Genomic DNA, 24,584 nt, shown 5'->3' with positions numbered 1-24,584 from the left:
TTATTATTAGTAGTAGTAGTATCTCACTCAACCTGCACTTAAGTGTATTGCAGTGAAACAAGGCATTTCTAATTCATATTTAAACTTTTTTTAAAAAAAACCAAGTGTAAGTTTCTTACCTTGGACTTAAAAGACATAATAAAAGAAGGCAAGAGGAGAATGATGCATTTGAAGCTCATGAAGAGGAACTTCAGAATGAAGTCAGTAATCCCCACAATCCAAATCACTTCCCAGAAGTTCATAAAATCCACAGTTGGACTTAAAAGGATCAAGCTGTTTTAAAAAAAAAAAAGCACCAGGAGCTTAAGACATTTTTGCCATGTTATGTATTAGCACACTTGAAGTGAAAACATAAAAGTACTGTCAGCAACAGGCTCGATTAGCTCACCGGCAGGGAGGAAGCCTCTTTCAAGTAATGCAGGCAGAGCTGAGGAATGCCCACAGCTGAAGACTTTAAAAGGCAGCTGACTGCATTTCAGGGGAGGCTCCCAAGCAGAGAGACAGAGAACAGGTGGAGTGTGGAGGTGCTGCAAGAGAAAGAGGCCTGAAGGCAGGGATGGAGGGCAAAAGCTGGTGGGAAGCTCTAACCCCAGAGGGGATGGAACAGAAGAAGCAGAAGTTGGTAAGGAAGGTTTGGAGGCCAAGAAATCTCCAGTGGGGAGCTCCAGGGAGTGGAGAAAGGGGTTGCACAATGCAGGGAACCTTGGCTAAGGAAAGGCCAAGGGTGGGTAAAGGGGAGAATTCACTGGGCGCTTTAAAGTATACATCAGTGATGATCTGAGCAGCCAGGCTTGTGAGAGTAAGGTGCTCACCAGGTGGTCTCTGGGACTGACCAAGGAGGCAGGTCCTGACAAATACAATTTCATTTCTGAACCTTGAGGCCCTTCTACTACCTCCCTGGCACATTGTTTACAAGAATACTGTCAGGTAAAGGAAGAGCTGCTGTTAAGTGCTAGGAAGGGCCGTAGTAACTCTGCAGCAGAGCACCCACCTTACGTGAGGGAGGGCCCAAGTTCAATCCCCAGAATTTCCGGGTAGGGCTGGGAATGTCCTGTTTGCAATTCTGGAGAGCTGCCAGTCAGTGTAGGCAACACTGAGCTAGAAGGACCAGTATAAGGCAGGTTCTTGCCTTCAGAAGGAGGAATTACGTGGCAGAAAAAGCATGGGGTGGGTACTTCTCCACCTCACGTTACTGGCTATTGGGGGAAGGGAAACACGCAACGTAACAGCAGGAGATGGGCAACGTTGAAGCCAGAGAATCCTCCGATAAGCTGAACTAGACATTACAGGTTGGCAAATTCAACACAGGGTTGTGATTTTCAGTGGCAGCTGCTCTGCCCTAAAGCACTCAAAAGTGAAGTCTGCTGATTTATGGGTCCCAAGGAATGGGGTAAGTGGCAAAAATAACCCCAAACATAGTTCTTTCAGTTAGAGTAGACTCATTTGAAATATGTCTGGGGAAGCTGCCACACTTCAATGCCCCCCCCAAAAAATATGATTATTGCCTTTGGACTCTTAACAGCCTTAATGAGGTCTTGCATCTAGCCTAGCAGGTTCTCAAGAAATTGCCTTTTGCAGGACTTCCTAGGGAAGTTCAGAGTAGCAAGCAAAAAAACAAGCAAGGTATCTATTCTTCACATGAATTGTTTATCATTATTATTAGATATATTGCCCGCCCTTCACCAGAGGGTTCCAGGGCAGGTATTAAATATGGCTTGTCAAGATTGGGCTAATTTTAAAAAAAGTTTAACCCAAGGAGGTTATCCAGTATAAAAGAGGTCTCCTGGAACTGACTGTCTAGCATCCTGTTTTCAACAGGGATAGACAGATGTTTTAAGGAAGCCCACAAACAAGGAATAAAAGGAAGAGACATCCTCAATTTGGTTCATCGTAGCTGGTAAAACTATTTAAAACTGGCATTTTAAGTAAGCTTTTATGACTTTAACCAGTTTTACCTCTTCTGTATCTTTTTTGTAACCTTATTAAACACAACTTAGAAACGATGGTGTTAAGCAGGATATAAACTGTTGAACGAAACAATAAAATAAATAAAAATTAATAAACCAATCGTCCCCCATGAATTTGTCCAAGCCTCTTTTAAAAAGGTTCCACCACCACCGCATCTTTTGGGGATGAGTGTGTTGCACATCGAGAAATACTTTCTTCATCCTGAACTTCCACTGTGTGATCTCAAGGCCTAGGACTGAGGGAAAGAAGAAATCTTCTAACCTGCCCTGAATTACCTGAAATGGAGTGACTGTGAGTAGAAGGTATAGTAGAGGAGGACTGAGGATCCCGTTAGGAATGCCAGTAACCAAGCACACTGAAGTCTGGAACACCTTTCCTGCAAGATTAAAAGTTTTAAAACGGTTAATTCAGTAGTGTAATGTGGCTACGTTTTCTAGTTACATAGACAAGACGCTAGACTGCTGTGCTTTTGCCATTAATCTCCCAAAACAAACCATTTGAAATAGGCTGCTGAGCTCAAACAGGGGACTTTTAAGTGGGTTTTCACAGAGATACAGGTCAATGACGGAGAATCCGTGGCCTTCCAGAGGTTGTGGGACTCCAGCTGCAACCAGACCCCAGACAGCAGGGCCATTGGTCAGGGATGATGACAGCGGGAGTTCCAACAAACGGCACAGGGAATCCACGCTTTTCGCCTCACCATTAGTCTGCAACTTTTATTATCTAAGGCTGCAATCCTAATCCCACTTACCTGGGAGTAAGCCCCACTGAATTCAGTGGGAGTTACTTCTGCGCAGACATGATTGCAGCCTAAGTTAGGAAAGGCTGCAAGAAAATAGAGAGATTCCACGCTCGACTGTTTTTTTCGGGGGGGGGGGATTGATTTCATATGCAATATGTAAATGCACATATTTGTATGTAATGCTATGCTTCAGCCTATGTGCTCTATTCATAAAAAGCCCTTCCTGCTGATTAGCTTCAACTTTACTATAGAGCTGACAGCCCACCCTGAACCACTCTCTGAATAAGAGAGTGACTCCCAAGAACCAAAGCAGACCAAAAAATAAAAAAATGTTCAAGAACAGGTGTAGAACAGGACAAATATAGAAACCAAAGGGGGGGGGCAGCTACAAGCAACATTGGTTGTTATGATCCAGATTAGAGAAATTTATCCCTTTAAAAACCAGGTGTGGGGAACCTTTGCCCCCTCCAGATGTTTACTGAACTACAACCCATCATCCCCAGTCACTGGCCATGCTTGCTGGGGCAGATGGGAGCAATAGTTGAACAACATCTGGAGGGCCAAAGGTTCCCCATACCTGTCTTAAAAACAGTTTGTCTTCAGTGCTAAGTGAGTGGTATGGGAAAGTGCCCCATGAAATCTAAATAAATATATAAAATACTGAAGGAAATCTCTTGATAAAGAGGCTGATTTCTCAAACCATGTTGGGATCCTAACTACTGTGTCTGTGGCTCCCAAGAACCACCTTGATTTAAAATACCAGTGAAGTTTACGACGTTCTCTCGCGGATCACTGAATCCTTCAGGAAAACCACCTTTGCCAAACAATGGCTCGTAATCAGTGCTAGTCCTACTCAGAGCAGACCCACTGAAGTTAATGGGAGTGACTAACTTAGGTCATTACTTTCAGTGGGCCTACTCTGAGTAGGACTTAGTTGGATACAACCCAGTTGTTTTGCTTCAGTCATCAGGATTCTTACTTCCAAGCCCTTCCAAGCCCCCATCCCTTCTGTCATGGAAAGATTATTTCTTTTATTGCGGCGTCATGGGCTATTTGTGCACATTAAGTACATGTTGCCTGTTGAACAAGCTGCGAGAGGTATGGCTTATAACCCAATCAAAGCAATGCTAATAAAATATAATGGGAGAAAAAATAATGTCACGTAAGATATAAATAGCAGGAGAGCAAGAGAGAAAATCCTATATACTAATAGCAGACCCGTTCTCTGGCTGCGTGGATTGCTATGCAGCCAAAACTGGGAAATCCAGGCACAACATGGGAAGCATCGGGAAACTTTAGGGGAATCCTATAATTTACACAAGCACTGAACAAAACAAAACCCAAGAGGGCTGTCACCCCAAAAAACAGCTTAGAGAGAACTGAGCATGCTCAGTGGATATGGAATGCTGGGCTGATTGCAGGGAATAGGGAAAAAGCAGGAGGGGGAATGGAATGGAGTGTCTTAGAAAAGGGCATGGCTGGCTGGCTAGCATCCTGAACAGGAGCATTTCACACTACAAGGTTTTGTTGCAGACCTTGCTGGTCAACGACTTAATTCACCAAAAGTGGTAGTTTAAGAAAACTGGCTCTGCTAATTGGCAAAACATTGTTGAGCCAGACTGAAGATAATTGTATATAATGGCAGCAGTAGTGTAATACCTTTACTGAAATCAGCACAGCCACAAAGTGGCAAGCTAGTTTGAGAGTTTCATAGAACTCTTCCTCAGGCTGGACTTAAAAAACAACGGGGGAGGGGAGGAAAAAGCACAATGGAGGCCTGTCTGCAACTTCAAATGGTGACTCAGTTTGATCTTTAGAATGCAAAAAAGATTCAGGCTTCATCAAACCATACTGGGACAAATATATGTAATGGGTTGATAACAACTAAGTTCTAGTCTTTTAGCAGTTCTTGTACCATTTTTAAAAAAAGTTTTTTTGTAAAGAAATCCTATCCCACTTGTCTCCTATTATAACAAAATTAACATTACATTTCTGTCAAGAACGCATCAATCTCCTGGGTGAAATTAAGCTTTAAAAATACTTACAACCTCGTTGGAGAGGTCAATACTTACTCTTAGGAAAACCTGATTTACAATGCTTTTGTTTGCATACATATAAGTTGTTAGCAGCCCAACTCCCAGAGAAATGCCTATTAGGAAAAAAGGGTCAATTACAAAAGAAAAAAAGAAAAAGAACAAAAAAATGCACTGAACTGATTTTTTTTTAAAAGCAGCAAAATTAAAAGGCATTGCATGCAATAATACTAATAAGGTATCTTGCAACTATTTTAGACAATGAAACAAAATTGATAAGCCGCTATATGCTCAGGGGCACTATTGTACTGCACAACCATGACTGCACCTTATACAAAAATCTCCATGAATAAATTTAAGTAGTAAAGAGCATGTTTCTAGTTCTCATTGCTGAAGGGAGAGGTTTAACCACATCACAGTAGTTATTTGTTACAGGCCCAAGATTTGAGAGGCTTCCACTAACTGGAAGTACATGATTGTAGTAGAGTTCTCTCGCTCTTTATTGTCTTGTCTCTCCCATTTCCTGCACATCGATATTCCACGCCCCCCACACTATTATGCAATTAAGGATTTAGCGCCGGCTGGCAAGTTCTCAAAACATTTACCACGCTGGAGGGAGTTTGCATCTAATAAATCCAACTGGAACAATTAGATCAAACAAACAACACTTACACCATTGTTTATATGTGCGTCAATGCAGCAGCATTAGGGCTGCAGTTTCAAAGCTTGACCTCAAGATCATTTTATACACAACTGTATCAGGCCCATAAACAGCCACTCATGCAGTTACCTGCAGGGAATAAGAATTGCCTCTAAATGACCAGAGCAGGAGGATTATGCCAATTGGAAGAAAGAGTTGGTTCTTTTATTTGTGTATATAAGGGTAATTTTTTTTACTAAGGAGAACGTAAAAGCCTGCTGGATCAGGCCCGTGGCCCATCTAGTCCATTCTTACTGTGGCCAACAAGATGCTCCAATGGGAAGCCCGCAAGCAGGCCTGCGCATGACAGCACTCTCCCCTCCTGCCGTTTCCAGCAGCTGGGATTCAGAAGCATGCCACCTCCAACTATGGTGGCATTGCCATCATGGCTAGTAGTCACTGATAGCCTTATCCTCTATGAATTTGTCTAATTCTCTTTTAAAGCCATCCAAGATGGTGGCCATCTGTCTCCTGTGGGAGCAAATTCCATAGTTTAACTATGCGCTGTGACTTCTTTTCTCTGTCTTAAATCTTCCAACATTCAGCTTCATTGGATGTCCGTGAGTTCTAGAGTTATGCAAGAGAAAAGCTTTTCTCTATCCATTTTCTCCAGGCCATGCATAATTTTATACACTTCTGTGATGACACCTCTACCGTGAAACTCCCACTGTGTTCAGCGGAGGTTAATGTGTAGCAGATATTCTGGCTAATCGTTTTGATGGGCTAGTATCTTTTGAGGTAAGACTAGTTTGCACTTTTTAAATGGTTTTTGTTGCTTAAGAGTCTTTAGCCATGTTGGAGTCTTTCCCCAGTGCTGGAAAAAAGAAGGGGTGCATTTATTCTGCTTGAAGGAAGCATGCAGATTTGATTTCAAAATTCCGGTTTTGCAGTCAGCCAAGAGTCCCTGGGTATATGACAACAAAAGAATAAACTGGGGGGGAAAGCATCAGTGGCAGAATTTAAGCAGAGAAGGGAAAGCACCAAGGAGAAAAGGGGGGACGGACGGAACCCTGGGAAGATGCTGGGAACAGCACAAAGAGACCTATAATTATGTACATCTGGACCTAAAAGTACAAGAGCTTATGGGATCCTCAGTTTTTGACAAACATCGGTAGGTAAGTTAAACATTAATGGTCTGTCTCTAAGCTCTACTTAGAATAGATCCATTAAAATTAATGGGCTGAGTGAAATCCCTGTCCTTGGCTGAAAATGAGGAAGCCTGCACATGGTCTTTAAAGCATACACATGCATATTATCTCTCACTATTGGAATTCCCTCCCCTTAAATCTCTGTGTTCTTTTTGGCGCCTATTGAAGACCTTCCTCTTTCAACAACACTTTTAAGTAGAGACCTTATCCCAGTCTCCATCTGTACTGGAATTGTTTTTTAAGACGTTTTCAAAGATGTTTCTTAAAGATGTTTTGTTTTAATATGTTTTAAAGTCTTTTGTTTGTAAGGTGTTTTAAAGTGCTTTTAATGTTTTTTTTTGGGGGGGGGGGTGCCGCTCTGGTCTCCTGGAGGGAAGGGTGGGATATAAATTAAATGAATGAATGAATAAATATTGTGTACCCTTAATAAAGGGTTAAGGGTCTGGGATCACCGGTAAGAACTGTGAGATTGGAAATTACCCAGAAAAAGGCTTTTTCAATGTTGGCTCCTTATCTTTAGAACTCCCACTTCAAGTAGGTACACAGAGCCTCATGTCTGCTGGTTTTTAAGGAAACTTTCTGAATACGTTTTTATTCTAATTTGCATTCAATTTGTGTGCTTTGCTTAAGAGGTTTTTACCCTGGCGCTGGTTTTAATTTGTTGTATTAACTGTGCTCCTGAAATCAGAAATTTGTGCTTAGAAATTCGCTGAATAAATAAATAAATGTTGTCAGTGGTAGAGCAAGTATGAGGAAGCCATGATCCTTCAGATGTTGTTGGACATGAACTCCCATCAGGCCCAGCCAGCATGGCCAATGATCAGGGATAATGGGAGTTGTAGTCTGACATCTGGAGGGCTGTAGGGTCCCCATTGCCAATTCAGACCAACTGGTGTGAAGCCCGTTGAAAGCTCAGATTTAACAGCATTACGCTAAGTATATTTCCTCCCGTTCCCCCCCCAAACAAATTTGGCAATATATTTTCAGGTTTCACATAGGCAGCTTCACCAAATGGTTTTATTGATGTTTCTCTAGTTTTCTTCATAATGTTCAGTATTTCTGTAATTTGATCCTCAGTCGTGGATACCACTCACAAATTGATATAATAACCGTTCTTTTTAAGCATTTAGCGTCCTTGAATTTTGCCCTTGTCATTTTTTTACAGTGAACCTGATGAAGGCAACACAACAAAAGAGTGGGATCTTTTTGACAGGAAAAAAGCAGAGCCGTTGTGGGCTCAGTTAATTTCCAAGACTGGGAAGCAATGGCTTTTTTTGTTCTGTGCTCAGCTCTGGTACACCACAGCTCGAAAAGGATGCCAGAAAGTAGAGGTTATTCACAGAATACTACGAAAGATCTAAGATGGCAAAGGTTATGAGGACGTTCCGAAAGGGAACTGGGTTGTTCAGAGCAGGGATGAGGAACTGTTTTCAACCTGAGGGCTGCATTCATGTGTGAGCAAAAGTAGGGGGAGTAATAGATGGGATCTCTCCAGACAAACAAGAGGCATTGTCACAGTTGAAGGACACATTCCAACCAGGCAAAAGCATCTGAGGAGGGGATGGGGCAGAACTGGTGAGAGGTGTGGCCTAGAGAGAGGGGGGATGACCTGGAGAGAGTCCCGAGAGCAGTATACAGAGACCAGGAAGGCCACACTTGGCCCCCAGGCCTGAGGTTCCCCACCCCTAATTTCAACCTGTAAATAGGATAAGAAGAGAAAAGCTGACAGTTTTCAAACCCCGTCAGGATGGTGAGGCAGAAATAAAGTATTCATCCCACCTACTATAATTAGTACAAGAAGCAATAGGCTTAAACTGAGCCCACATTTATGTGTCAGTTCCAAAGGAGCACAGGAAAAAACACAGAATGTGATATTGAGGGCAAAATTCTGCCACTTGTAGATTTCAGCTTTGATTTTAAAAAGAAGTTTCTAGTCCTCATTATTGCAAAGATGTGCTTGAAAGCACATGCCTGGTGAAAACTCAGAAGCCAGAAATTGGCTAAGTAAGTTTTCCAGTGACTGAGGGTAATAGGAAAACTAGGTTTTTTAAAAGTAAAATAAGCTATGTAAATCTATTCCATTTGCCTAAATTTATACAGGTTACTAAATTTAGTTTAAATTTCACACCAGATTTTAATTGCTCTGATCTCCTGGTCTGGAAGTTGAAACAGATCCAACCTGTTACTTCTCTTTCAACCTTAAACACTAATACATACAGTTAAGATTCCAAAGTAGCACAATGTCTTGTACTCTACCCATTATATGCTGCATGAGAAGCTTGATGGACAGGATCAAGATGTACGGGAGGCTCTTGTGTAACCACTGGAGGAGATATCTGAGCTCTGAGAGGGAGCTGCTGCTTTGGTCCTCCAAATCCGAGCTGCCATCTTGGGGCCCACGTGCTTCGCTGTGAGAGTGGGGGTGTGCACGGCTCTGAGTCCCCAGCTGCGGATGCTGCCTGGAGCCAGAATGTTCGCCAGGTTCCTCCAGCACAGAGCTTAGCTGGATGAGGACATCCCCTCCGTGCTGATGAGAGCCTTCTCCCAGTGGCCTTGCCGTGTGAGCGCACTGGGAGGTGGAGGTGCCATTGCCGGTTCCCGGCGCACCGTGGCGGTTATTTGAGTTGGCCTGCATGGCGTTGGGTTGGCAGCGAGCTGCACCGAATTCCTGTGTTTCACAGTGATGATTCCTAAAAAGGAACAAAGAAGGAAAATTCTTCAAAGGAGGATAAGGCTATCGGTGGCTACTAACCCTGATGGCTATGTTCTACCTCCACTGTTCGCCAGGTTCCTCCAGCACAGAGGCAGTATGGAGGTATACTGTTGGAGGCAGTATGCTTGTGAATACCAGCTGCTGGAAGCCGCAGGAGGGGAGAGTGCGATTGCACTCAGGTCCTGGTTTCAGGCTTCTCAAAGGGGCATCTGGTCAGCCACTGTGAAAACAGGACGCTGGACTAGATGCCCCCCCTTTGCCCTAACCCAGCAGACTCTTCTTATGTTTACTCTTGGGAGCTTAGCAGAGGCACCATGTTTGCCAGTCCTAAAAGGCAGTCATAGGAATGGGTTTATCAGTCCATTCTAGCTCAGTACTGCCAACTCTGGTTGGCAGCATCCTGAGCAACTTTATTTGCCATTTCCCATAGTAAGAGAAGGGATGCCGTAACACAGCCTTTGCCAACCTGGTCCCCCCCTATGTTTTGGACTACATCTCCCATCAGCCCCAGCCAGCTCATGTTGGCGAAGGCCACTATAATGCATTTGAACTGGTGACATCCAAGGACTTGCAGCTTCACAGCTTAGCAAACGTAGCTCAGTGGCAGAGCATCTGTTTTGCATGCAGAAGGCCCCAGATTCAACCCCTGGTTTCTCCAGGCAGGGCTGGGCAAGACCCCAGCCTGAAACCCTGGAGAGCTGCTGCCACTCAGTGCAGGCAATACTAAGCTAGATGGGCCAATGGTCTGAATCGTATACAGCAGCTTCTTATGTCCCTATTTCAGCTGTTCGCTGAGAGTGGGCATGAAGGGCTCTTTTAGGACCCCAGCGAGCCAGAGCTTGGCCTTCTGTGGACACAAGAGTGGTTCTCAAACTCAGATTAAATGACTCTGTCACTGGAGGATTTGAGTCTTCAAAAGGTTTAGGAGACAGATGAAGGTTTTGCAAGTTGAAGTAACCACATGGAGGTGTTTAATTTTTTACACTTTTTCAGGTAGGCTTGTACACAGAGCCCTCAGTGAATATAAAAGCTCCCAGAACATGAGCAGCAAATATGTATTATTAAAGTCAACCCACACAGCACACAGGAAATGGCAGATGGCGCCTCTGTTATCAAGAGAATCCTTGTAATTCTCCAATTTGAGTTCTCACAAGGGATTGTCCTGCTAGGCTCTCTGAATCATAACTAGTCATTTGGAGAGCAAATTCTGGAAACCAGCTCAAAATCTTAAAATCCCAGTTAAATAATATTTAGATATCCTTCTTAGAGTAATGGGCCCTTTCTGCTTCACACAGAAAAGTCCCTATACCGGCAAGTAGACATGCTAAGCCAGTCTGGCCTGGTGGTTAGAGTGTGGATGAGATTGGGGAGTCCCGTCTTGGTAGTTCCATCGCTTTCAGAAGTCTGGGGTGTGTGTGGCCTGGGAAAGGGAATTCTCTATGGCAGCCCCTAAGTTGTGGAACTCCCTCCCCAGAGAGGTACATCCGACACCTTCACTCTACAGCATTCGTTGTATGCTGAAGACGCACCTCTTTAACTTGGCCTTTGACACCCGAGATATGTATTTTAGAACCTCCCCCCCAATCAAAAAAATGCTTATATTTATCAATCATAAGTTTCAAAAACTCAAAATCAGGCAGAACAATGAATCAACAAACTGAACCCCCTCCTCCACCCCAGGTAAGTAAGTTAGGTGTCTTTCAGCATCATCTTTTGTACCACCCTATTATCTTGGTTGTAAATAATTTTAAATGATTTTAATCTTTTTATATCGCTGTAGCCCCTCCCAAACCTTACGATGAAGGGTGGGTTAAAATAAGAAGAAATCACTGGATGGGTGACCTTGGGCCAGTGACTACCTGCCAGCCCAGCCCTAGCCTATCTCACCGGTTGTTGTGAGGATAAAGTGAGGGCGGGGGAACGAAAAAATAATGTATGTCATCATAAGCTCCTTGGAGGAAGGGCGGGATAGTAACATGCTAAAAAACAAATGAACAGAAGCCAAATGGAAAGGGCTGGGTTCTTTGACCCTGGACTTGCTTCTCAAGCGACAGCTGGCCCATTGGGGCAAAAGGAGCACTGCCCCACCAACCTCAGTCTGCTCTCAGCCAGCCCCGCCTTCCTACTTACAGCCAGTCAAGGGTTGACTCTTCCTGCCATTGGCTCTGGCTCTTCCTGCCATTGGCTCTGCCTCCGCCTACTCTTGGTCTCACTGCCTTTTGCCCTGCCAGTCTCAGTGGGCGCCAGCCACCACTGCCCTCAAGGGGGGGAAATGTTGGGAGGAGAGAGGCGCCTTAATAGTCTCTGCCATCATTCACTGCTCATCTAATGGGTCCCAGAAACCAGAACAGAGAGCACTTAGGTCCTGCTGGGAGCCCCATTGAATACATCAGGATTTGCTTCTAATTAAACACGTATAGCACTGAATGGTAAAAGGGGGAAATGAAACCAACCCTTCTCTTCCTCCCTGCCAGGGTAAAAGAAACTAAGGCTGCGATAGGTATCTACTCAGAAATAAGCTCCACTGGGCTCAATGGGACTTACTCCCAGGTAAGTGTGTACTGGATTGCAATCTAACTCTTGCTCTCATCAACACCAACTGAAGAACAACGAAATGGTTCTGAAGCACAGCTCCAGGACCTGTTTGTAATGCCAGGACCTGTGAAGCAGTCCCGACTCCAGTGCCTCTGAGCATCTACAGAGAACATCTGGGTCCTCCTTGGGGGCTCACAACCAAACCTCCTTGTCCCCCCTCCAATAAATAGAGTGAAGGGGCTTTGCAAAGAAGGTTAAGCCCCAGAACCTATTCTGAGAAGTTAGGAAATTAAAAACTCACTTTCAGCCCAAATGAGCTGGAAAAGAAAAAAAAGTAAAAAGGTAGGCCCCTCAGAAAAATGCCAAAATCTATGATATTATGGCAAAACCTTTATTAGCCCAAATTAAAACATCATAAAATCAATAAAAAGTGTGAGCTTTTGAGTTCTCCAGACCTCTTCCTCTCTCCCCTTCCAACCCGCTTTGCGCTGTCTACCAGCTGCTAGTCTGATGAACAACTCTGAAGCACTCTAAAGCTTGCACATTCTTTTTGTGACATTTTGGTTGGCCTGAGAAACCGATCACCCTGATACAGACTTTAGAAAAAGTACATATGCATGTGTGGGAAGGAATCAGCGGGGAGATATATTTATATATTAATATAAGAGAAAAAGGGGGGGGGAGAAAAAAGGGATTATATATTAATGTGGGGGGGAGAGCAAGTAGTATCCAATGTTAGCCCTATGCAAAGTAGACCCATTGAAAATTCATGGGCATGAGTAAGGCAGCAATCCAATGCAACGTCTACTCAGAAGTCAGCTCCATTGGGTTCAATGAGACTTACTCCCAGGTAAGTGTGCACTGGATTGCAGACTAAATTAGGCCCATTTAGGTTATATCCAATGGTAGTCCTACTCAAAGTAGACCCACTGAAGTTAATGGAGTAATTTAGGGCCATTAATTTCGATGGGTGTATTCTGAGGAGAACTTAGCTAGAGACAACCCAGAGAGATTCCCTGTTCTCGACAGGAAGGGGCAGGGATGGCCGTGGCGCCCCCACTCCCCTCCGCTGTTAATAGGGGCGGGGACGAGGGGCCTTCTTCCTTCTCACCCACCTCTGATAACGCGGCCGGTGCTTCATGGCGAGCGCGGCTCGTCGGGCCGCGGCCTCCCGTCAGCCTCCATCCCCGCCAGCGCATAAACAGGCTGTACAAGGGGGCGGGCTGCCGGGCAGGCTCCAACTACCGGGCTCGAGGAGGAAGAGGAGTGGCTGGCGGAGGAAGGAGAGGTAGGCCCGGAGTGCTCGGTCGCCATAGCAACCGCAGGAGTCGGGCCTGTGAGGAGGAGGAGGAGGCGGCGGCGAAGGGGAAGGCATGAGCGCTAGTTGTGTATTTATTTTATTTTGTTGTTGTTGTATCCAACTAAGTTCTACTCAGAGTTGAAAGTAATGGACTTAAGTTAGCCATACCCATTAAATTCAATGGGTCTACTCTGAGTAGGACAAGCAGTGGATGCAACCCATTATGCTGTTACTGTTTTTATTCTTGTTGAAGGTTTATTATTTGGTAACTTCATTATTGTTGCTTTTGTTTTATTATTATTATTATTATTATTATTTAACCTCATTATTTTTCTATTGTTGCTCTTGAATTATTATTATTATTGTTGACTTCAGTATTATTATACCTCATTATTTTAGTGTTGCTGATGATTATTATTATTTTACATAATTATTTTATTGTTGCTGATGATTTATTGTTATTATTTTACCTCATTTTATTGTTGCTGATAATTTATTATTATTATATTACCTTATTTTTCTTGTTGTCCCTTTGCTGATGTTGTCGTTATTTTACCTCGTTATTTTTTACTGTTGATTTATTATTTGTTGACTTCATTTTTTTCTACTGCTATTACTTTTTTAGGGTTGTATACAATTAAGTTCTACTAAAGAATATATCCATGGAAATTAATGGATCTAAATTCATCATGCCCATTAATTTAGGTTGGTCTACTCTGAGCAGGGGGGATACAGCCTATGTTGATTACATTTAAAGCACCTCCCTCCTTCCAGCAAGAATCCTGCAAACTGTAGTTTGTTAAGGGTGCTGGGAATTGTAGTTCTGTGAGGCGTAAATGACAGTTCCCAGGAATCTGTGCAAGGGGGGAAGAGAAATGCATTTTAAATGTGTGGTATGTGGACACGTATTGTTCCGCATCCAGTGGACATCAGTGGCAAACAGTTGGGTTTAATGTGCTTCCCGTTTGAAGCAATCTATGGTGATGGTTCCTAGTGTAGCTACATATGAGTTTGCTTATACATATAGATCCCGTTTGTTGCACTGGTGTCCATGTCCTTAATGTACATCAGGGGTCCCCAACCTTTTTGAGCCTAAGGCGGACATTTGGAAATTGAAGAAACTGGCCTGGGTACCACAAAATATCCATTTCACAGAAGAAGAGCGGTCAATATTCAGAACCCCCCTTTCCGAAACAGGAAACCTCGCCCAAAACTAAATAACCCAGATTTTAAAAAGCAGACACTTTTGCACACACACACAAAATAACCCAGGCAATGCTCGCAACTAAACAATATAGTGAAAAACTCAATTAAAAAAAAGGGAGGGGTGGGGATCCTTGTGGGGGATGTCTGAGGGAACCTCAAATGTACATCTTTATGCCTTCATCCAGCAAGCGTGTTCCACATGTGTGTTAATTGCTCTCTCGACTTTGGTTCACAGGATAAAAAAACTTTATCCAGCGCTTGGGATTGTGCTTGCAGTAATTTGTACCTCAGCTGTTTCATCCGCGTTGCAGCTTTTCCCCCAGTGTTGGGTCAGAAAGACCTTCAGAATGAAAACCTAGAAGGGTTTTGTATACCTCTTTGCATAATATTGCGTGAAATGGAGGAAAAGGCAAGAGGAGTATCTGGACGCCCAAGAGCAAGTTTATTCTGCCACGACCAGGCTTTCAGCATCTCTTGGTTCAATGCCTGCCTGCAGGAGACATTACTGCCTGGGAAGCCGTGGCATAAGGTACAAGCCCTCACCGTAAAGCCTGCATCCTTTTATTTTCCTTCCCTCACTCAAACCACTGCTCTTCCCTGCCCTCCCCCCCATTAGCTTTTATATGGCCAGTTAGGATGTCCAAAATATTTATTTTTAGTGATTCATAAAAATATTTGTATACCATCATTTCATAAAAAAATCAAAGTGGTTTATAATACAATGAAAACCACACAAAAATTAAAACAGTGTGTGTGTGTATGTATGTATATCTATTGTATATAATAGTTTTTTATATTAGGCCAGTTCAAATCCCTGTTCGGACACTATTATTACATTTATTAGCTTTCCTCCAAGAAGCTCAGTGTGGCATATATGGTTCTTCTCCCTCTCCCCCTTTGTTTTATCTTCACAACAACCCTGTGAGGTAGGTTAGGCTGAGAGAAAGTGACTGGCCCAAGGTCACCCAGTGAGCTTCATGGCTGAGTGGGGATTTGAATGCCAGTCACCTAGGTCTTAGTCAAATATTCTAATCACCACACCATTCAGGGGGCTTTATCATCCAGTAGGTTTTGCGGCTGAATGGGAATTTGGACTGGGGCAAGGGCGGGTGGAGGACTGGTCCTCATGTAGCACTTTAACCACTGCACCACATTGTTTCTCAGTACAGACGACTGGAAAGAATAAATGGGAGTAATTCGTAAAAACTATTGTGTGTATAGTGTGTCCACGCTCAAAATAACTGATGATTCCTTTAGGTTTTAGAGAGACTGGAAACTGCTTTCGCTGATGAAATAAAACACCAGATAAGAGATCCAAAGCAAAGAGAAATGGCTTTCCATCTCCTTGGCCAGAGCTTTGTTAGAAGATATTTCAGCGACTGTCCCATTCAGCCTGAATCACTAGTAAGTCTGATATAGGAAGGCTACGGTCGCATCAAAACAGTAGATTCCAGTGGCGGCTGGGCGAAGGGCAGAGCCGCCCTCCAGTATCAGCGTCTCTGCAGCAGCTTTCCTGGATGGAGCTGGGCAACATGAGACAGTGATGAGGTCAGAGCTGCACAGACGCAACAGTGCAGCTACTCTCTGCGCGACCCCAGCCGCACTTCACTGCTGTACTCCACCCAGCCCCAACCAGGTAAGCTGTAGCGACTCCAGGCATTGGGAGAAAAGCTCTGTGGCTCTGCCCCACGGCACCGGCTGCTGCTGCTAAGAATCTTTAGCAGTATTGCTTTGTTTGGAAATGGCATTTGAAGCACATCCAATGCACATTTCAAGCCCATGACCGCCCCCAAAGAATCCTGGGGACTGTGGTTTTCCTCTCACAGAGCTACAAATTCCCAGCGCCCTCAACAAACGACATGACTGGAAACAAGACTTTTCGTTCTTTTTACTTTAAAGCAGAGCAACATTTTGCAGCCCAAGGGCTGCATTCCTTCATGGGCAACTGTTCGGGCCTTGAACTCTGATGATGTCTCTTCCTTGCCTCAGTTTAAGATAGAGGTGGGTGTGTATTTTTGTTTGTGTGTGTATAGAAACTAGCCTGCTGTGCAAAAGTAACATTTACATTTGTTGCTCCACCCACTTTTGCCTCTGGCCCTGCTTACCACTGGTACATGGCCCCTGGAAGGTTGCCCAGAGGAGAATGTGGCCGTTTGGCTGAGAAAGGTTTCCCAACCCTGGTCTACTGGATTGCAGGAAACTGCCTTATAGCAGGACAGGACATTGGCGTGTTCGGCATCTTCTCTCCAAGGTCTCAAATGGAGCTCTTCCCGATCGCCTGTTACCTTCTCCTTTTAATTGGAGATGCCAGCGGTTGAATTTCTGCATACAAAGCAGGTGCTCTGCCACTGAGCTCTGGCTTTCTTCTGATGACAAAATGGCTAAAAGGAGTCCAAATCCGTTTATGTAGAAAGAACTGGTTTTATTACTGAGAAAACTCAAATGTTTACTGCATCTACGTTGAAAAATCTCAAATTTTGGATCTTTTCTGGGAAAAACCTACTATAATTAACAGTTAAGAATGCCTTGGGTTCCCCTCTCTAGAATACCATTCAGGGCCACAGCTCAGTGGCAGAGCGTCTGCCTTGCATGCAGAAGGTCCCAGATTCAATCTCCAACAACTCCAGGTAGGGATGGGAAGGTCCCCTCTGAAACCTTGGAGAGCTGCTGCCAGTTAGTGTCAACAGTACTGAGCTAGATGGGCCATTGGTCTGACTTGGTATAAGGCAGCTTCCTATGCTCCTATGAGTCCAGCAGAAAAAGAATGATTAAAAAAAACTTTCTGCATTTAGTCCTCCAGGGACATGAGTGAGATCAACAAGATGAAACTGGAAAAAGCTACAAAAGTCTGGCTACAGAATCAGTGCTTTAAAGCAGCAGAAAATATTCACTGTCGTTTCCGTTTGGGTGAGTCAAGATGTGCCTTCAAAGCACGCACGCAGGCTAAGGTAGCAGAAACAGTTGCCAGTAGAATAGCTAAAACTCATCGTTTTCCAATCCCACTTAAGATTTGCCTTTCAAAATACAAAGCAAGCCACATTATCTGTTGCTTGATTACAGGCAGAAATCTGCCCTTCCTTTCTTGACTGGAAATCCCTTTTGGCTCTTCCTTATTTCCAGTGAGAGGCTCTGATCTTCCATGAACTTCATGTCTTCACTGGAAACTTTAAAAAATTGATTTAACAGTTGTGGCCTCCTTCAAAAGATCTATGCCTATTTTTATCTTCACTGAGGAACTAGGAAAATCCAGTGGAGAATCCTAATAACCCACCACAAAACTGCATTTTCCAACATTTCTTAGGAAAGCGACTATGCCATTCAGCCTCTTGTGCCCCTTAGAATCCCAGGGCCAATTCATGGGCTATGTTTTTAGTGTCTACCAGTATTGTACCTGCTAGAAACTTGACAGTTGTTGCTGCAGCCACATGGCTTGGAGTATGTGTTCAGTGCAGATCCACGCCACAGAGAACTCCCAGTTGGCTCCACCTCCCTAGGCATTACCTTTTTGTTTTAAGAACATAAGAAGAGAATTAAATTTAGCCCACTACTCCCCTTCTGGATGGGCATGTGGCCAAGGTTTTGCATGAAGTTCCTTACCCTGCTAGGTATATGTGAGTGGAATCTTGATTTACAGTGCAATCCTGTCCATGTCTATTCAAAAGTAAGACCCATTGAGCACAGTACAATCCTAACCCCATGTATTATTTATTTTATTATTATTGTACTCCACTCTTCAGCCAAAAAGGCTCCCAGTGCGGCTTACATACAATTTATTTATTTATTATTTTTTAAAAAAATATTTCTGTCCTGCCCTTCTACCCCACCAGGGGCACTCAGGGCGGCTCACAGTGCAATCGTACACAGTAAATAAAAACACAATAAAACATTAAAATGGATCAAAATACATAAAATGCAGTTAACAATTCAAGGGGAGTGAAAAGGGGATTAAAGAGGTAAAACTTGAAAGAGGGAAAAATAAAACCAGTTTCAGGTTATACCTTCAGTCCCTCCCAAAGCCTCTCCAGAACAAGATGATTTTCAAAAGTCTCTGAAACACCATTAGGGCAGGAGCAGAGCGGGCTTCTTGGGGTAGAGTATTCCAAAGCCTGGGGGCCATGGCTGAAAAGGCCCTGTCCCGCATGCCTGCCAATCAGCTCACAGTCTAAAAACCACAACACACAAGGGGAAAGGGGGAAGGGAAAGAAGGGGGGGGGGAAAGAAAGCATACTTGAGCACCAATAGTAGTTTTTATAATGACCAGCTGGCATAGACACAGGGGCAGGAGCTGCCTGATGGAGCTGGTCTTTTAGCAGAGCTGATGCAGTGAGCCCTGCTTCTCATCTCTCCCACTGAGGCCGTCTTACCTGGGAGTCAGCCGCATTGAACTCAATAGAACTTCTAAACAGGCATGATTAAGATTGCTCTGTAAGCGACTCTGTGCCTCCTACCTGGATTAGAGCAAATGTGCTTATGTGCATCTGTGGGGAGGAGGTGGTGGACCTATTATTTCCCCCTCTATCACTAGGGCTCAGGATGAGTTACGAAGATGCGTGTTTTTAGTTTGTAACCTACTCAGGGCCATCAAGAAGTATCCTTGCTGGGAACGGATTTTTGAACCTGATATATAAGGGCTGCTGTCCTCCTCCTGATTCTTTTCCTTAGTGAAGTTTTTATGCTCAGTTGAATTTTTTTTAAAAAGGCAAGTGAAATGGAGGAAAGAAATGGACAGAGAAACCCATTTGACTTGCAATATCCTTGCCGCGTGTGCTTTAAAGTAATTACACTTTGTATCAGGAGAAGTCCTGCTGTTTCCAAATTGACTTTGCGTTGTGGGAAACCTGAAAAAAAATATTGTGCCATCTTGCTCTGCTGAGAGAGAGAGAAAAAATTAGATGATTGCAGCCAGTCGTCTTTTAAAAATTATTATTTCAGCGTATTGCCTCAGAATAGTTTGCATGTGAAAAAGACATCTGTTTTCTTTCATGTGAATAATATCGCTGTATTCAAAGGAGGATGGATTGAAAGATAGGTTCTATATTCCTGACACGCCAGAAGCTCCCCATTTGCCTTATTTGAGAGTTCCAAAAGGCGTGGGAGGATTTTAAAAGGTAGGGCGGGTCAATACCGGTATTGTTAATGTGTTTTTTCTTTTCTTTGAGCCGCAGGAAGCTCAGGGGTCAGTTTCTTTGAAAGGGGAGAGAACTGGAGGCTTATTATGGCATTTTTGTTTTGCAATGTCTGTTGATTTACAACAAGGGTGGGAAAGCTTTTTTCAGTCTAAGGACCAGATTACCTTGATTAAAAGCTGGGGGGGGGGCAGTGCATTCCAGCAGTGGGTGGAACCCGAAAGTGGGCAGGCCAGACCCAAAGGTGGGCGTGCCCAGACAAACATAATTTTATTTATTCTTCTTAAGGAATTTGTTACCCACACTTCACTACAGTGTAATCCTAGAGCTGGGCAATGCATAATAAACAGATAATCAAACAGTCACATCCATATAACTGATGTAATCAATAAAACAATAAAACAGACCAAATCACATACTCAATCAGCAGCAGAAAATGCAGACCCAACAAAACCAAAGCCTTACTTAAAGGTGAAGAAATAGGTCCAATTGGCACTGAAAACTCATAAGTGGTCCATTAGAGTGAATGGGGAACTGTCCCACTAATCTGAGTGTGCTGTCATCCAGCCTCCCACCCCACCCTGTCTGCCTTCTTGCAACCAGTCCAGAGAATTGTGCTGGCTGTCAGCTTCCTCCTCCTTAGTCTCAGTTTTGTCAAAAACAGCAGAGAGAAGGATGGGGGACAAAACTAGAATGCGTTGGCTCTACCTGCCACTGGCTCTGGCTTCACCTACTGTTGGCCTCCCTGCTTTCTGTCCTCCGGTTCCGTGGGGCACCAGCCACCGCTGGTCAGCTGTATCTGAGGGGGAGGGAGTTCCATAGTTGGGATGTCTGAATGAAGAATGCCCTCTCCAAAGCTGCTGCAATTACGCACCCCTAATACACAATCACAAAAACACTTAACCAGCGCACGTACACCACAGCTGCACACACACCCTTAACATCCCCTTAGAACACACACACTTAACACAGCCACATGCGCGCAATCATTTGTAAATGTTGCAAAGGCACAAGTCGAGGAAGGGAGAGCAAACAGGCATGCAGACAGTCCGATTTCTGTTTTCTCCACTTGGCTGCTTTCAGATCTGCCAACCTCTTTCTCTCCAATCCTGCCCAAGCAGCTGAGCCATGTCCCCATCCCAGACTTCTTTTACTAGTAGCCACCAGCCATTAAAGGCCACTGGAGGCAGGAATCGTCATTTTTTTCTAGAGCAGAGGTGGGGAACCTGTGGCCCTCCAGGTTGTTGTTGTTATGTGCCTTCAAGTCAACTATGACTTATGGCGACCCTATGAATCAGCGACCTCCGACAGCATCTGTTGTGAACCACCCTGTTCAGAATTGTAAATTCATGCCTGTGCTTTCCTTTATGGAATCAATCCATCTCTTCTTTGGCTTTCCTCTTTTTCTACTCCCTTCTGTTTTCCCCAGCATTATTGACTTTTCTAGTGAATCTTGTCTTCTCATTATGTGTCCAAAGTATGATAACCTCAGTTTCATCATTTTAGCTTCTAGTGATAGTTCTGATTTAATTTGTTCTAACACCCAATTATTTGTCTTTTTCGCAGTCCATGGTATGCGCAAAGCTCTCCTCCAACACTTCATTTCAAATGAGTTGATTTTTTTCCTGTCTGCTTTTTTCCCTGCCCAACTTTCACATCCAGACATAGAGATCGGGAATACCATGGTCTGAATGATCCTGACTTTAGTGTTCAGTGATACATCTTTGCATTTGCGTGGCGCTCTAGACATTTTTGCATTTCAGCTCCCATAAGCACCAGGTTCCCCAGCCCTGTTCTGGAGCAAGCAGTGATTCCGGACGGAAGACGGTTAATTCAACAGCATCCCCTGATTCATAAATGAACAGAAATTTAACTTTCTGTGGAACAGATGCCGATGCAGCTGATCTGGCTCCTGAAATGGTTCGTTTTCTTGACGACACTTATAACATTGTAACTGCAGAGATGGAGTTGCTGTTGGCCACCTGTGAGGCCCAGCACGAGATAATAAATGCACTTCCCCATTTTGCTGATGATACTGCTTTTAAAATGCAGCTAGCAGCCTTACCAAATTACAACAATTTATAGTAAGTGCCTCTCTTCATAGGTGCGTCTTGAAGAAGGTGCACAAGGGAGAGAAACTTTCTGCAAAGTGCCCCGGTGGTCCCTGTCAAGGGACCCTAAACTAACTTCTGCTGTGGGGCAGAGGCCCAGATCTGTTGAGAGCAAAGAGATTAGTCTAGCCTTATCCAAAACACCAGCTTCTCAAGTAAATGGATACAAAAAAGGTACTTGTCTTTCATTCGCAATTTTAAAATGTCCGGCTTAAAACCTGTGTATAAATAATTTACTCAGACCCGCATGCTTCATTTAAAATCCTGAGAATCTGCCTCATTGGTTCATCAAGCTGACTAAGTTCCAGACTACCAGGAGATGCCAGAAATTGAACCTGGGGCATTTTATGTCATGTAAAAGATATAATGTGAAAATGTGAAAACTTTTTAGGCAGTGGGGGGAGGATTAGGCTTGGATTGCAGCATGGGGGAATTAACCCTTTTTTCACCGTGTTATTTTCCTAATGAAAAGTCTCCCATCTCTAGCGCCATGGTCCCAGTCCATATCAGAGGGGAGGTCACTGATGCTTTTCCCCGAAAATGTAAAGGAATGAGAGAGCCAGCCAATCGTGGATCTGTATCATCTTGACCATGTACTTAAGTTAGGAATGTGCGCTTCAAAACTCTTAAGTGTATACCTAAAATCTGTAAATGAATGAATGAGCGTGTGCTTTTTTCTAATTGTGTGTGTGTGTGTTTAGCTGTGTACAGTCATACATGCATTTTATTCTAGAATCAATGGAGACTGAGTAATTGTTTTTCCTAGGTAGGAGAAAGGGCCATAGCTCCGGGGGTAGAGCATCTGCTTTGCATATAGAAGGGACCCTGGTTCAATCAGGTAGGGCTGGGAGAGGCTTCTGTCTGAAACCTTGGAGAGTCTCTGCCAGTCAGTGTTGACATTGAGCTAGATGGACCAATTGTTTGACTCAGTATAATGTAGCTTCCTATGTTCCCTTTAGGGATGGAGTCCTCTCCTTTTGTGGAGGCCCCTTGGTGGTTGTTAACTATCCGATTCCTTTTTGCTCCCATACCTTTTCATTTTTCCAATCTCCTCTACTATGCTTTGCAGAGAATTATCGATACTGTAATCACTATTTATTCAGGAGTCTCCACTGGTATCAATTTTTATTCTGAACTCTGCAATTGTTGCCTGTTTACATTCCTTTTAACATGCACTGCAGAGCAGATCAAGTCAGTGTCTTCCCCCCTGCTGCTTACAATCCTCACCTCATTCCCCCTTGCTGTTTTCTGTCTGTCAGTTACAATCAACTTTTCACTGATGTCAGTGAAAGGGAATATACGTTTGAAGAACTCACATGGAAAGTAATAATAATAATAATAAATTTAATTTTTGTGTCGCCTATCTGGCCGAAGCCACTCTAGGCGACGTACACATTAAAATGCAGTAAAATACAATGTAGTACAAAATAAAATACAATGCAGTCAACACTAATGTAGCAGTATAAAACCATGTAGGGCAATCAATAACAATTATAAAACGATCACAGAAAAATTAGCCCACCCCGGAGATCCCAAAGGCCTGTCCAAAGAGCCAAGTTTTCAAGGCTCGGCGAAATGTATCCAGGGAAGGGGCATGGCGAAGATCAAACGGGAGGGAGTTCCAGAGAGTGGGGGCCGCCACTGAAAATGCCCTCTCTCTAGTCCCCACCAACCTAGCTGTTTTTGTTGGTGGGACTGAGAGAAGGCCCTGCGTGGCTGATCTAGTTGGGCGGCTTAATTGGTGGTACTGGAGGTGCTCCTTCAGGTAAACTGGACCGAAACCGTATAGGGATTTAAAGGTTAACACCAACACCTTGAATTGGGCCCGGAAAACAACTGGAAGCCAGTGTAGATGAAATAACACTGGCGTGATGTGATCACGGCGGCGGCTGTTTGTAAGCAAACGAGCCGCCGCATTCTGCACCAGTTGTAATTTCTGGACCGTTTTCAAGGGTAACCCTATGTAGAGCGCATTGCAGTAGTCTAATCGAGAGGTGACCAGGGCATGTACTACCAGTGGGAGCTGATGGACAGGGAGGTAGGGTTGCAGCCTCCGTATGAGGTGCAGTTGATACCAAGCTGCCCGGCTCACTGCCGAAATCTGAGCCTCCATGGACAGCCTGGAATCAAGAACAACCCCGAGGCTACGGACCTGATCCCTCAGGGGTAGACTCACCCCATTAAGCTTCAGGTCAACATTACTCAACCTTCCCCTGTCACCCACAAGTAGCACCTCGGTCTTATCAGGATTGAGCTTCAGCCTGTTCCTTCCCATCCACCCACTCACGGATTCCAGGCACTTGGACAAAGTCTCCACAGCCGACTCCGGTGAGGATTTAAAAGAGAGATAGAGCTGCGTGTCATCAGCATATTGGTGACACCGCAGCCCAAAACTCCTGATGATAGCTCCCAGCGGTTTTATGTAGATGTTAAATAGCATGGGAGAGAGGATAGAGCCCTGTGGCGCTCCACAAGTGAGGGGCCAAGGGTCTGAAACCTCATCCCCCAATGCTACCTGTTGATGCCTGTCAGAGAGAAAGGAACGGAACCACTGCAAAACAGTGCCTCCTATTCCCAATCCTTCCAGGCGATCTAACAAGATATCGTGGTCGACAGTATCAAAAGCCGCCGAGAGATCCAGGAGGACAAGAAAGGTGGATTCTCCCCTATCTAATGCCCTCCTCATATCATCCACCAGAGCGACCAAGGCTGTTTCAGTACCATGTCCAGTCCTGAAACCCGATTGGTATGGATCCAAATAATCCGTTCCATCCAAGTGTGCTGACAAGTAGATTGATAACAGTATCACTCACACTATCGATGATTTGAAAGTGAATTAAAAAAAAAGAATGGTTAAAAAAGAAGAATGAATCGGAAACCAGGCACAGAGAGTTGCTATTTCAAAATTCTCTCTGCAAAGATAGAGAATATCAGAAATAATAATTAATCTGATGGCAAATTCAATTATTGCAGAAACAGAGCCCATTGCTAGTTCCCTTCTA

The 24,584-nt window shown here is 44.1% G+C and overlaps 2 protein-coding genes across 2 annotated transcripts in view; one reads left to right on the top strand and one right to left on the bottom strand.

Annotated features, from left to right (window-relative positions):
- The window catches only part of RNFT1 (ring finger protein, transmembrane 1), a 19,619-nt gene extending 6,515 nt beyond the window's left edge, over positions 1 to 13,104 (bottom strand). The window contains exons 1-5 of the mRNA XM_061605403.1: positions 12,955 to 13,104; positions 8,848 to 9,281; positions 4,783 to 4,859; positions 2,244 to 2,344; positions 120 to 273 (exon numbers count right to left, since the gene is read on the bottom strand). Of these exons, the coding sequence (XP_061461387.1) occupies positions 120 to 273; positions 2,244 to 2,344; positions 4,783 to 4,859; positions 8,848 to 9,281; positions 12,955 to 12,980 (792 nt within the window). The 5' untranslated portion in view covers positions 12,981 to 13,104. The remainder of the gene's footprint in view (positions 1 to 119; positions 274 to 2,243; positions 2,345 to 4,782; positions 4,860 to 8,847; positions 9,282 to 12,954) is intronic.
- Positions 12,960 to 24,584, top strand: part of LOC133374439 (uncharacterized) — a 27,556-nt gene continuing 15,931 nt past the window's right edge. Inside the window, exons 1-4 of the mRNA XM_061605402.1 lie at positions 12,960 to 13,127; positions 14,581 to 14,874; positions 15,603 to 15,749; positions 17,138 to 17,252. Of these exons, the coding sequence (XP_061461386.1) occupies positions 14,743 to 14,874; positions 15,603 to 15,749; positions 17,138 to 17,252 (394 nt within the window). The 5' untranslated portion in view covers positions 12,960 to 13,127; positions 14,581 to 14,742. The remainder of the gene's footprint in view (positions 13,128 to 14,580; positions 14,875 to 15,602; positions 15,750 to 17,137; positions 17,253 to 24,584) is intronic.

This window comes from Rhineura floridana, chromosome 21 (assembly GCF_030035675.1).
Source record: "Rhineura floridana isolate rRhiFlo1 chromosome 21, rRhiFlo1.hap2, whole genome shotgun sequence".
Lineage (NCBI taxonomy): Eukaryota > Metazoa > Chordata > Lepidosauria > Squamata > Rhineuridae > Rhineura > Rhineura floridana.
This window is presented reverse-complemented; position numbering and strand designations above follow the sequence as displayed.